Consider the following 13,081-nt stretch of genomic DNA (forward strand, 5'->3'; position numbering starts at 1 on the left):
TAATACAAACAGGGTAACGAGACTAAAAAGAGGATATGTTATGGTTAAATAAGCAGGATAAGGTAATAATAATATATTTTTTAAGTAAAGTGCATAATTACAGTTTTATATGCTATGAATACACAGGAGGGAAAAAAGGAGGCTGAGGGTGTTTTAAATATCTTTCTATCCATTTTTTTTCTTCCTTTCATCCTTTTTCACAGGATAATCCTATTGTTTGTTACAAATCTTTTCCTCCCACCTACCCTGATATTTTACTATTTCCCTTATTACCACTTTCATCTCTTACCTTCATCACTCTCTCCCTACTAACTCTAAATTTTCTTTTCCTCCTCCCTCAAACTTCATTGGTCTCCTTTATTAAAAAAAAAAAAAAAAAGGCTGGGCCTGGTGGCTTGTGCCTATAGTCCCAGCACTTTGGAAGGTTGAGGCTGGCGGATTACCTGAGATCCAAATTTTGAGACCAGCCTGGCCAACATGGCAAAACTCTGTCTCTACTAAATTAGCCAGCCATGCTGGTAGGCACCTGTAATTCCAGCTACTCAGGAGACTGAGGCAGAAGAATCACTTGAACCTCAGAGGCAGAGGTTGCAGTGAGCCAAGATCACACCACTGTACTCCAGCCTGGGCAATGTAGTGAGGCTCTGTTTCAAAAAACAAACAAACAAACAAAGAATCCTCTTCTTGATTCTACCTCAGTCTACATCTGTTTCTTTTTTCTTCTACTATCAAATTTCCAGTTTTTCTTTTGCTTTATTACCCATCCAGTTTTTGTATTTCCTTATTATCTATTCTGTTCTTCACATATGAAATCTGATTTTCATCACCTCTAGTCTCATAAACCTTTACCTCTCAAAAAGCAACAACGATTACCTAAGCACCATATTTGACAACATGTGCACTGTGGCTCTCCACCACTAATCACTCTCATGTATTAGCTTGACCTCTGTGAAAAACAGCAGATACTCAACACACAGAAACAAATTAAATAGCTCCTTATATCAAAAGGCTTATATTCCATTAAGGGAGACAGATACGTAAACACATTGTACTATGTACAAAACCTATGTATAAGATGCAGAACTAGTGTAGACAAGAATGACTTTGTTCCATTAAAAAAAGGATGCTTAAGAAAAAAAAAAGGTAATGCCTTAACAAAGTTTTGAAACAGGAATAGAAATTCACTGAGCAAAACAACTGGAAGAGAGAAATGGTTCCCTACATAAAGAAAAGAGCATGTACACAAGAACATACATAAGAACACTGTGCTCAGAAAACTCAGATAGTTCATCTCTTGCTCTAGATGACATGAGTAAGTACAGGACTTGACTTTTACCCTTCAGGTGACTGGTAGCTTTTGACAGTTTTTAAGCCAAGGAGTCAAATGGGAGTCACAGGGTAGGATTCATGTCTAGAATGACCATTCTTGTGGCAGTAAGGAGGATATAAGACTGGAGATAGAGACATGAATAATGGCTACCACAATAAAGATAATAAAAAATAAAACTAAGACACCACCAATAGGGATAGGTATGAGATATTCAGAATTATAGCTGGGGCCAGGTGCGGTGGCTCACATCTGTAAACCCAGCACTTTGGGAGGCCGAGGTGGGCAGATCACCTGAGGTCAGGAGTTCTAGATCATCCTGGTCAACATGGCGAAACCCCGTTTCTACTAAAAATACAAAAATTAGCTGGGCATGGTGGGGCACGCCTGTAATCCCAGCTACTCGGAGGCTGAGGCAGGAGAATTGCTTGAATCTGGGAGGCAGAGGATGCAGTAAGCCGAGATTGGGCTACTGCACTCAGCCTGGGTGACAGAGTGAAACTCCATCTCAAAAAAAAAAAAAAAATCTTGAGGAAAGATGAAAAATATTCTTTGGGAAAATGATAATGTTAAAAATCACTCATTGATACATTATCTACAAGACGTCTCTTGCTTAGGACTTTCTCATGCTGGAGAGGATAGGACAGAGGACATGGAGAATGGAAAAACATAAATCACCACACCTAAATAGGCATAATTTTCTACAAAAAGTAACATAATCACCTCTCTTTGGCAAAAGCAGCAGAAAGGAAACTGATTATGATTACTTCTAAATAATATTGATAAACATGACTCATAATTTAGTAGGAGTCCTGAAAGCTACTCAGAACAACGTTTTCATTTACTGAATGTGTCTCTCTGAGCCAGCAAAAGCTTTTGAGCTAATAGAATTAGATTTTATGCTACTCCTGTGAGAGGATTTTAGATAAGAATTATCCAAAATCCAGAAGCCTCTATTTCTGATGAGGAAGACGAACAAATCAGGAGCTTGTTCTGTCCTCAGTAAGAGGTATGGAGCTCAAGTGGCTGTAAGAGAACTATAAAGGGTCTGGTCCATATTCACAGATTATAACTTATGATATTCTACTCTAGGTTTTTGCATTTCTACAACAAAAAATGATGAGAATTTACAGAGTGCATCCATGGTCCAGGAAGAGCCCTTAATATTTCAGTCACTGTTGTCTACATTCATTCCAAGGAACAAAAGCCAGGGACCATGGAATAATAGTTTGCTCTGGGTACAGGGGTAAGAGAAAGGGATGGGCACTTAATGGGTGCTTCCCTCTTTTGATTACAATATTCTACCGGTTTCATGATCCTTTTTCTCTTAGATGTCTGATTGAAAGAGGTTTGATTCAGCTAAATCATGCAAGTGACCTAAGGAGAATGATCTAGATAATCATTCGGAAGTCATTCTGCCACTATAAATAGATAATATGTTGTGTATGTTGATATTTGGGAACAAAATATTTATAACTAAACTGAATGAATAACATGGATAATTACATCCCTGTTAAATTTATATAAATGCAGTCAAACTTTAATTAAAATCTGCCAAATCCCCCCAAACACAAAGACATTGATGAAAAATGGCTAATATCACAAGGTTCAAGAATCACACAAACTTACTTCCAGGTGTTCCAAGTTACTTGTTCTTTGAACGAGCATATTATCTTTTTGCAAGATGTCCCTGTACTTAGAAGTCAGTTCATTGTATTGTTTATTAGCCAGTTCTAGTTCAGACAGACAGACACTATTATCTACAACTTTTTGGAGAGCTGCAATCTTGAAAATGGCCATTTCCTATGTAAATAAAGATACACTGAGTTATGCTGGTGTCTTTTTTTCTGGTCAAGCACTAGCCACTTTTGAGAAAGATAATACAACTGAAAGCAAAACAGAATTTAAAGCCATTTTTAAAATATATGATTTCCCATGTCAGAAAAATATGCAATAACATTAATTTCTTTCATATAGTATGCTACTTTGAAAATCTTAATCATAATAAAAATAAAATACTTTCATAACTCCTGTCATAGTAAAATTAAATTAAATTAATTTGAGAAAACATAACAAACAGCAGCAATATATATCTCAGAATATATCTTTGGATGGCTTTTCTAAATTTCATGAGATCAGAAAATAACCTGCCTTTTAATAGATAAATGGGAAAATTAGCATTACCATAGGTAACTTTTACAACTTAGCTATTTATGCTTACTGTAAGCTAAACGGACTAGCTTTAATAACCAAATAAAACTTTTTGTACACATGATCACATGATGGAAACATTAGAGGGAGAACTTCTATTATAGTTCTCTGTAATAAATAACATCAAGGACTTTAAGTTACTTGGTTCATGGTTCTACTCATCAACTACAGAACTATTAAAAGATATTCTATTATCAACACCAAAATGAAATGCCCAGTCTTACAGTTCTCTTAAGTTGCTCTATAATAGGCAAACATTACATAGAAAAGTACAATAAAGAGTGATGAAAGCTGAGAAGTGGTATAAGGAATAACCAAATCTATGAATGAGGAAGTAAAAAAAAAACTTATGGTTATAATTCATTCTGAAGTACAGTAATGATGGAAATATTTGTAATAGTGCTTCAAATCTCATTTTGGCAGCCTTTCTTCTCCATCTAAGTTAAGTATATACTATTCTACCTTACCCCTGATATTCAGTTTCACTGCTCTGGGGGAAACAGGGGTAGATGAGATTCTATTTTCCATCTCTTAAGAATCTCCCTTTTTCTTGGCTTTTCAATTGTTGGGAGAAAAAAATCAAGTTCATGAGCAGGTAGAAGAGGAAGAAAACTGTAATTCTTTTCTCTTTCTATCTCAAACACTAACTGTATTCGTAAAACTCTAAGAAAAGTAGATTCTAAAAAAATCTAACACGAAAATAAGAAAATGGGCCAGGCGCGGTGGCTCAAGCCTGTAATCCCAGCACTTTGGGAGGCCGAGACGGGCGGATCACGAGGTCAGGAGATCGAGACCATCCTGGCTAACACGGTGAAACCCCGTCTCTACTAAAAAAATACAAAAAACTAGCCGGGCGAGGTGGTGAGCACCTGTAGTCCCAGCTACTCAGGAGGCTGAGGCAGGAGAACGGCGTAAACCCGGGAGGCGGAGCTTGCAGTGAGCTGAGATCCGGCCACTGCACTCCAGCCTGGGTGACAGAGCGAGACTCCGTCTCAAAAAAAAAAAAAAAAAAAAAAAAAAGAAAACACACATTTCCTTATTACACATCTGAATACAAATCACTTACGTTTATTAAAGAATTTCTTGATGCTCAGTATTAAGCTTTAAGATCAAGCTGAAAATAGGTTTATTAGCATGACATCACCCATTGCAACCTTTAAAGTGAAGAGTCAAGAACCCAAGCCCATTTTAATTTAACTTTGATTTCTGTGTTCCTACAATCCTGTCTAAATTTAGTCATGTACATTGAACATTTACATGCTTAAAAATAAACTACAAGGTAAGGTATAAAACTAGGTGCAGAAGGGTATACATGTCATGTAACCTGTCTTGTCTTTGTTTATGTTTCCAAAAAAGAAACATAAGAAAGATAATAAGTTACCTACAGAGGGTAGAGCAGAATAATATGAAACGCATAAGACCAGAATTAAGATTTCTCTGACTAAATATCTGCATATATAAATATTCTAAATATTAAAATTCAATAAAAAGGGAAAAAATCCCTAAAATTAAAAAAAAGAAAAACAAATGAGCCTAACTATATATAAAATGTATAACATAACTGCATGAAGACAATTATTTCAAGTAAGCGTAGAATATATTACTTTGCCTATACATCCTCAGCAAGATAGATTCTGAAGAAAATAAGACCTGAAATAAAATTTTAAACTATGTTTGGCAGCATTGCTGTTGTTGTTACTATTAATATCAATTCAAGTATCATTTTTCAAAATATTGTATGTATATTGTGGGATAAAACAAATATTTTAATGTTAATAATAAAGATCTTCTATGTAAGAAAAAAACATACAAGTGCAAAATCAAAGAAGTTTAGTAAAAACCACATACTATTTACTTACCCCATAATGTTATAATTAAACTGGAAATAACAATATGAACTTATAGTTTAAATATATACATATTTTTCTAACTTGTCTACTGAGAGACTAGCAGCAATGATACTCCGAGAGCAATGATGCCCAGTGGCCAGTTTTTGGTATCTCAATGCCTTCCCCGCTAAAAGGAACCTGGGCTCTTTAAAGAAATGGTTTATTCCAAGTATGAGCATGAAGTATGTAGGTAAGTCTAAGACATCTTATGCTAGAAAACAAGTCAAGCTTTGAGGCTTCGTTCAAAAGATTAATGAATTTTTGTCAAAACAATATGAGTCAACTTTAAAGGACTCTCTTTGGCTAAAGTTGAGACAAAAGAATATGACTCCAACTAAAACACACGGAATATTTAAAAGTCTGTGAGTCTAATATGATACTTAAAAAAGAGAAAGCGGAGATGAGAAAAAAAAAAAAAAAAACAGGGAGCACAGAGCACACCAAGTGCGTATTCTGAAAACTGGTCATTAAAGAGAAAAGCATTTAGCTTGCCTTTGTAGTAGGAGCTATACGTCAAGATAAACAAATAGCCTGGGCTAATGGGGAAACGCTATTTATTTTACAAAAGCGTGTCTGTTAATAAATGAAAGTGCATAATATAACTAGAAAATTATGATGTTTGCAACTCCTCATAATTGAGTTAGGCAACAATCATCAGAGGGTGCTAAAATCATTAGGACTGACGAATAATTTGTTATTTGTATGGTACCAAAACATCACCAGTTAACTAAATTGCTTAATAATGGAGGTATATGGTTATCTTTACTTCTTCTCCTTCTTTTTTTTTTTTTTCTCTTAAGAGAGAGACTAGCTCTGTTATATAGGCACACAGGCTACAGATCAGTGGCACATGATCACGGCTCACTGCAGCCCCCAACTTCCTGGGCTCAAGCGGTCCTCCCACCTCAATGTCCCAGGTAGCTGGGATTACAAGCATGTGCCACTACACTCAGCTAATTAAAAAAAAAAAAACAACTAAAAAACACATTTTTTGTAGAGACGGGGTCTCACTGCATTGCGTAGGCCGGTCTGGCCTCAGGCAATTTTCCTGCCTGGGCCTTCCAAAGTGTTGGAATTACAGGCATGAGCCACCACAGCTGGTCTGCTTGTTTTTACTGTAACACAATAATCAATTACAAAACATGGAACAACCAGATACTCTTGAAGTGATGCAGTATAAAGTATAGAGAATTACTTATGAAGTACTCTTGCCAAAAATGTTTAAACCTGAAGCTAACTAAGGGTTCCGACCTAACTTTTAGTAATACAAGGGACAGAGGAACAAGTAAAATGACACACACACACACAAAGTCAGATACATCTTCAAACATTTTTTTGGAGAAAAAGAAAAGCAAGAGGATTCTATATTAAAAAGATTTATGAGATGTAACATCCAAATACTTATTCCTTGATCAAAAAATGTAACAAATGTGACTACAATCAGGGTTTTAGGCAATATTAGAGAATTATTGTCATTGTGTTAGGTATAATAAAATTACTGTGGTTATTTAAAGAAAAAAGGCTTTTTCAAAAGGGTACATTAAATATTTAGGGGAGGAAAGTCTGCAATTCAAACATTCCTACAAAAATCAAAAGACGCAATTATGGCAAAATGTTAATAAATGTTAACTATTAATTCAGGTGATGAGCCTTATTGATACCATCCTATCTTCTGCATACTTGAAATTTTTTATAGCCAGAAAAAGCAAAATAAGAATCAGATGTACCTTAAATCTTTGCAAACATCCAAGTTTTTCACAAACTTCAGCCTCCATCGACAACAATTCATTCTTTTGTTTCTCATTTTCTTTTCTAAGTTGTCGCTCCAGTTCTACTAAGATTGTATATTGCCTTATAAGTGATTTTTCATTCACTTGCAAAACAGTAATTTTCCTACTGTTTTCTGCAAGTATTTTTTTCATTTCATCTGAATCCATCTGAAGAGCATTGAGCAAATTCTGCACAAAGACACATCCATATTACTTGTTGAATCTAGCTATCCTAGTTTGTATAATATTGCATACTAATGTTAAAAATGTTTTACTTACATTATATTCTTGTACTTTTATAGCATCTTGTTGAATTTGATCTTCAAGTTTTCTCTTTTCCTCTTTTATTGTTTTAGATTCTGTTTTCCAGGTGTCCTTTTCACTAAAAACAAAACAAAACCAAAAGACAATAGTGTAAACCTAATAAAAGGTTTGACTACAAGAAAAGATAACTTCAGATTATGCAAATTTAAAGTTTTCTCAACACAAGAGGTATCATAGCTATTCAGTATCTGAAAACACAAGAAGTTAAAATTTCATTTAAAAAGGTTTTAGCCTAGAATTAAAAATATTTTAAATAAACACAAGGCAACAAAGTTATCAAATTATTTTCATTCTTCCTTGATTCACCACTTAATGGGTGGTGATATAATTATAATTGAAGCTGAATCTTATAAACATTTTATTGAAGACAGAAAAAAAGTAGGAAAATAATACCTCATACTAACTCTAAAAATCAAATTCCAACATTCTGACCCCACTCTCAAATTTGGGTGTTAAACGCTTACAAAGTAATTTGAATACAAACACATCAGAAATTATTAGACTTAAAAGAAGATGTGTAAAGGACACAAAATTGGAGTTAAGAGGAATAGTTCAAGAGATCCATACATAACAGTGACTAAAGTTAATAACAGTATATTATATACTTTAAAATTGCTAAGAGAGTAGATTTTAAGTGTTCTTACTACAAAAAAAAAAAAAAAGTATGCTGTAATCCCAGAACTTTGGGAGGCCAAGGTGGGCAGATTGCTTGAGACTAGGAATTTTGAGACTAGCACGGCCAATATGGCAAAATTCTGTCTTTACCAAAAATACAAAAATGAGCCAGGCATGGTGGCACATGTCTGTAATCTCGGCTACTTGGGAGGTTGAGGCAAGAAAATAACTTGGACCCGGGAGGCAGAGGTTGCAGTGAGCCAAGATAGCACCACTGCACTCCAGCCTGGGTGAAAGAGCAAGACTCTGTCTCAAGGAAAAAAAAAAAAAAGTATGTGAGGTAATATATATGGTTAAGTAGCTTGATTTAGCCATTCCACAGTATATACATATATAGAACACCATGTTGTATGCCATAAATTCTTACTTGTGAATTTAAAAAGTAATTTAAAACATATTTATATATAAATTATTATTTTTTGAAGTTGTGTAAGACACTGTTATCTACGCATGAGCATTCCACAAACATCTGCAACGTTCTTCACATAAACCCAGTACAGTGGTATCATTTTCTTTGCAACTGAATGATTGTTCGGACTTGGACATGTGACCCAATTCTAGCAAATGAGATCGGAGTCAATGTCTGCCAGATATCACCATAAAAAATGTTTATTTAAAATTAAAAGCTATGTAGAAAAAAATGCTCCTCTTCTTCAATGGGCACAGTTTCATCTTTCTTGAATTCATGCAGCTATTTTACAACTATCATAGGTGTTAACAACAACCTTCCAATATGACCTACCCTATAACTAGCTTTGTGGTTCTGGTTAGTCAGATAATAATTATTCTTAGTGTTTAAATCACCTTTGATTAGGTATTCTATTTCCTATTAAGGAAATCATTCTATTGATTTAGATGAGATGACAGAAATAAGGAGAAATATGTTAGTTCCCTATAGACATATGTGAACAATGATGATGATGATGATGATGAATGATGCTAACAACAGCTGACATTTACAAACTGCTCATATGTGCCACACACTAGCCTAAGCATTTTCATCTAATAACTCACTTACGTTTTACAATAATCCTGTGAAAATGGTATTACTTACAAAGAAACTTACAAATAAGGAAACTGAGACACAGATAGGTAAGATGACTTGCTCAAGCTCTTACAAAAAGCAAATGTTAAATGATTCAAACTCAGGTAGGATAATCCCAGGCTTAATGTAATCATTAAGCTACACTGTCTCCATAAACAAGTTCTTTTTTTTTTTTTTCCTCAAATTTTTAAATAACTTTTTTATAGTGGTAAATACATACATGAAACATAAAACTTACTATTGTAGCCATTTTTAAGTGTACAATTCAGTCACATCAGTGCATTCACTGTGTTGTGTAATCATCGTCGCTATCCAGTTCCAGAACATTTTCATCATCCCAAACAAAACTCTACCCATTAAACAACTCCTCTTCCCTTCTCCCCAGCCCTGGTAACCTCTATGCTGCTTTCTGTCTTTATAAATTAGCCTTTTCTAGATAACTCAGTTTATAAGCTCTTAACAGTAGTTACTAGAGTAAAAAAATACAATTGCAAAGGAAGAAGAAGAAGGGAAGAACAAAACATCAATTATTCTTATGTTACTTTCACAATTAACAAGAATATACTGCAATTGTATTTATAAAGTTTTGCTAATACCTATACCTTAGGTATTCTTTATACAACAAACTTTGTTGATGACGAATTACAGCAAATTTTCTGTTATAATCTTCAAGAGAATCTTCTAAATTCTTTAACTTTTTTTCTTTATTTTCTAGTTCCTAAAAAGTGGTTTAGAAATAAGAATGCAAAAGAAATAGAATGTTGAATTTGAAAGTATAAATTCATATTCTGACAACATTATAGAAAAGTTAAAAGTCACCAAATCCATAAGCAACATAGATCATTTTTCCATGATATTATGAACATTTTAGTTTAAGGCATAAAAAAAAGAGTACCACACAACAGGTAAAGTTATTTTTACCATATGTGATAGTTACAGTTAGCACACAAATAACCAGATCACAATGTTTTATTAGATAGAATAGTTACAAACTCACCTCTAGTCACTTGGTCACATGCCCTCTTGTGAACATACAGTTTCATATCGTCACTCAAATTATCCTTTCCAATTATTTCATTTTAAAGATGAAATTGAAAATTAAATAACATACTCAATATCCAAAAACTCATTAACACTACACTTGGCAATCATTTTTACCAAATACATATGCTAGGCTTGTTGTCTGGTGCTTTCCATATATACGGATCCAACATTTGAGGTCGGGTCTGTCTGACTCCAAAGGTCTTGCCATGCTTATAGCTCTATACAGCCTTAGGATTGAGAGTCCAAGTACCTGTTTTGCCACTTTGAACAGGTTTTCAGACTCCCAGTTGGTACTCTCTAATCTACTACAAACTTCTGATATATTTCTTACATAAAGATGAAAAAATATGAATTTTATCTCAAAAAATACGACAATGCCATACTACCACTATTTGCTGGTAGTGTCCCTATACCTCAGGTAAGTAAGAGAAATAATAACGCTAAAATTATACATTTAAAAATAATAACATAACATATATTATAAAGCAATATTCTAATAAGTAGTTAAAGCTGTCCTTACCTGACTTAGATAACATAAAAATCCCAATATTGAGAAAAAGATGAATTACTGTAATTTCCAAAATAAAAATGAGTACTTAATAATTATAACTCAAGTATACTCAAAAATAGATCACCCAGCAGAGAGAAATAGTGGCATTTATAATCAAAAACATATTTTCATTGATTCTGAACATATATTTGTAATTATGTTTATAACGTGTGTGATGTTATAGTCAAACTTCAAATAAAATAATAAAAAAGATCTGTCATTAGGACATTCAAAACAACCATTACATAGACAGCAAAACTGAGAAACCCAGGGCAAGTAGTATAGTACAGTACCCTTTCCTCTTTAGAGGTAGATTAACTAACACTTTATTGGGTAAAGAGAAGACAACGATAAATAATAATTTGGTTTAGAAGTTTTTACTTGTGGCCGGGTGCAGTGGCTCACGTCTGCAATCCTAGCACTTTGGGAGGCCAAGGTAGGCGAATCACTTGAGACCAGGAGTTTGAGACCAGCCTGGTCAACATGACGACACACCATTTCTACTAAAAAAAATACAAAAATTAGCCAGGGATGCACGCCTGTAGTCCCAGCTACTCAGGAGGCTGAGGCATGTGAATCACTTAAACTCAGGAGGTGGAGGTTGCAGTGAGCTAAGGTAGCGCAACTACACTCCAGCCTCCTGAGACAGAGTGAGACTGTCTCAAAAGAAAAAAAAAAAAAGGTTTACTTGTGAATGTGAAAAGGGGAATAATTCTATCATGACACTAAAAAGCTTTGACAGACTTTATTCTTTTGTTTTCCACCCAGTAATAAATAAAAGTGCTCATTTACATAACACTGCTTTATAGTAGCTGCTTGTTGTTCTGCTTGTGAATCATGTATTTCACATGAACGACAGGCATGTGAACAAAATGTGTGAACATGCTGCTCATGCAGATGAATGGAATGAATGGTACAAATTGCTTTTATGTATAATATTCCATCTAACATCAAAATCCATACAAAATATATTTCACTGTTACTATTTTGAGAACTCAAAGGAATATATGAAGACTAAATATTAAGAAAAGTACTATCTGCATGCTTTGGTGATGGAAAAATTAAAATAAAGTAAAATAAAAGTAATAACACAAACATACTACCAATGATTTTTGTTATTCGCATGTAAAATTTTCAATACCTGCAACAAAATTTTTAATACCTGTAACAAATGTATTAAATATTCATTCTGAGAATTAATGATACTGGCACTAGATGGTGCTATCCCATCAGGTAAGTCAATTCCTTTAAAAACAACATTTGATCCTTCTGATTGTCGTAAAAGACTAGTTTCTTTTTCAAGATGGTCTATCTGGAGGAAAAAAAAAAATCCAGCAATGAGAATAACATCTCTTACACCCAAAGAAAGACAAATTAACAGATATGTGAATGCTCCGCCAGGAATTTTACTTAAACCATACTTTAGTTTCTGCTTAGAAATGCCCAGGTATAAGATTTAGAATTTTTGTATTCTTTTTAATATTATAAGGTACATATTTTCCACTTAATTTTATAAGAGAAATCCAGTTTCTTAATATCAAAAGAATTAATTCAACGAGCATTTTCTCATAAAGGATTCTTTTTAAAAAATTAAGTTTCCTATTAAATCTACATTCTTATGTTTAGCATTTTCTTCTATTTAATAAAATTATCACCTTTAAATTAGCCTTTGCCAACTGCTGTGAATAATTTATAGCCTCTTTCCGAGATTCCCTGAGCTCCTGTCTTAATTCTTCATTTCTTCCGGTAAGCTGATCAACTTGGGCTTTCAAATGCAGACTGGCATCAAAGATTCCTTCTGCATTCTTTGATTCTATAGCCTAGTAAATTTATATTATATATTAGAAATATGGAGAAAAACAGTGAAATCGTGGTAAAAAACAGTCTATCTTTAAATAAAATGGACATTTAAGCATTTTCCTATTTTCACTGCCAAGCATGATAATAAAGTATGCCAATTCAAATTCTTATTTATGAATCTATAAAACTTTCATTTACATTACCAAACATAGTAATTACTTCATTAAAACAATTAAAAAACATCTAGCTAATCTTAACAGACTGGTAGACTAGAAAAACAACCAGACCAGGGTTCAAATTTTAATCAGTCACTAGCTGGGAAAGTGACTTAAATTCTCTATATCTTAGTTTTCTTGTCTCTAAAAAGGGGAAAATAATGTTAGCTCTGCTCACTATACAGGGTTTTTGTACAGTCAAAATGAGGTATTTTTCTCTGAAATTATATAG

At 33.7% G+C, this 13,081-nt stretch overlaps 1 protein-coding gene across 8 annotated transcripts in view; it reads right to left on the reverse strand.

The window, feature by feature from the left end:
• The window catches only part of CEP290 (centrosomal protein 290), a 94,639-nt gene that overhangs the window by 51,151 nt on the left and 30,407 nt on the right, over positions 1–13,081 (reverse strand). For all 8 annotated transcript variants that reach the window (XR_002515752.2, XM_021922738.2, XM_021922737.2 and 5 more), the window contains 6 exons: positions 12,490–12,654; positions 11,997–12,146; positions 9,843–9,958; positions 7,476–7,578; positions 7,155–7,385; positions 2,957–3,130 (listed from right to left, as the gene is read on the reverse strand). Coding sequence is in view for 7 of the 8 variants with exons in the window: in XM_021922738.2 (XP_021778430.2) it covers positions 2,957–3,130; positions 7,155–7,385; positions 7,476–7,578; positions 9,843–9,958; positions 11,997–12,146; positions 12,490–12,654 (939 nt within the window). In the remaining variant the exon portion in view is untranslated. The remainder of the gene's footprint in view (positions 1–2,956; positions 3,131–7,154; positions 7,386–7,475; positions 7,579–9,842; positions 9,959–11,996; positions 12,147–12,489; positions 12,655–13,081) is intronic.

Source organism: Papio anubis, chromosome 9 (genome assembly GCF_008728515.1).
Source record: "Papio anubis isolate 15944 chromosome 9, Panubis1.0, whole genome shotgun sequence".
Classification (NCBI taxonomy): domain Eukaryota; kingdom Metazoa; phylum Chordata; class Mammalia; order Primates; family Cercopithecidae; genus Papio; species Papio anubis.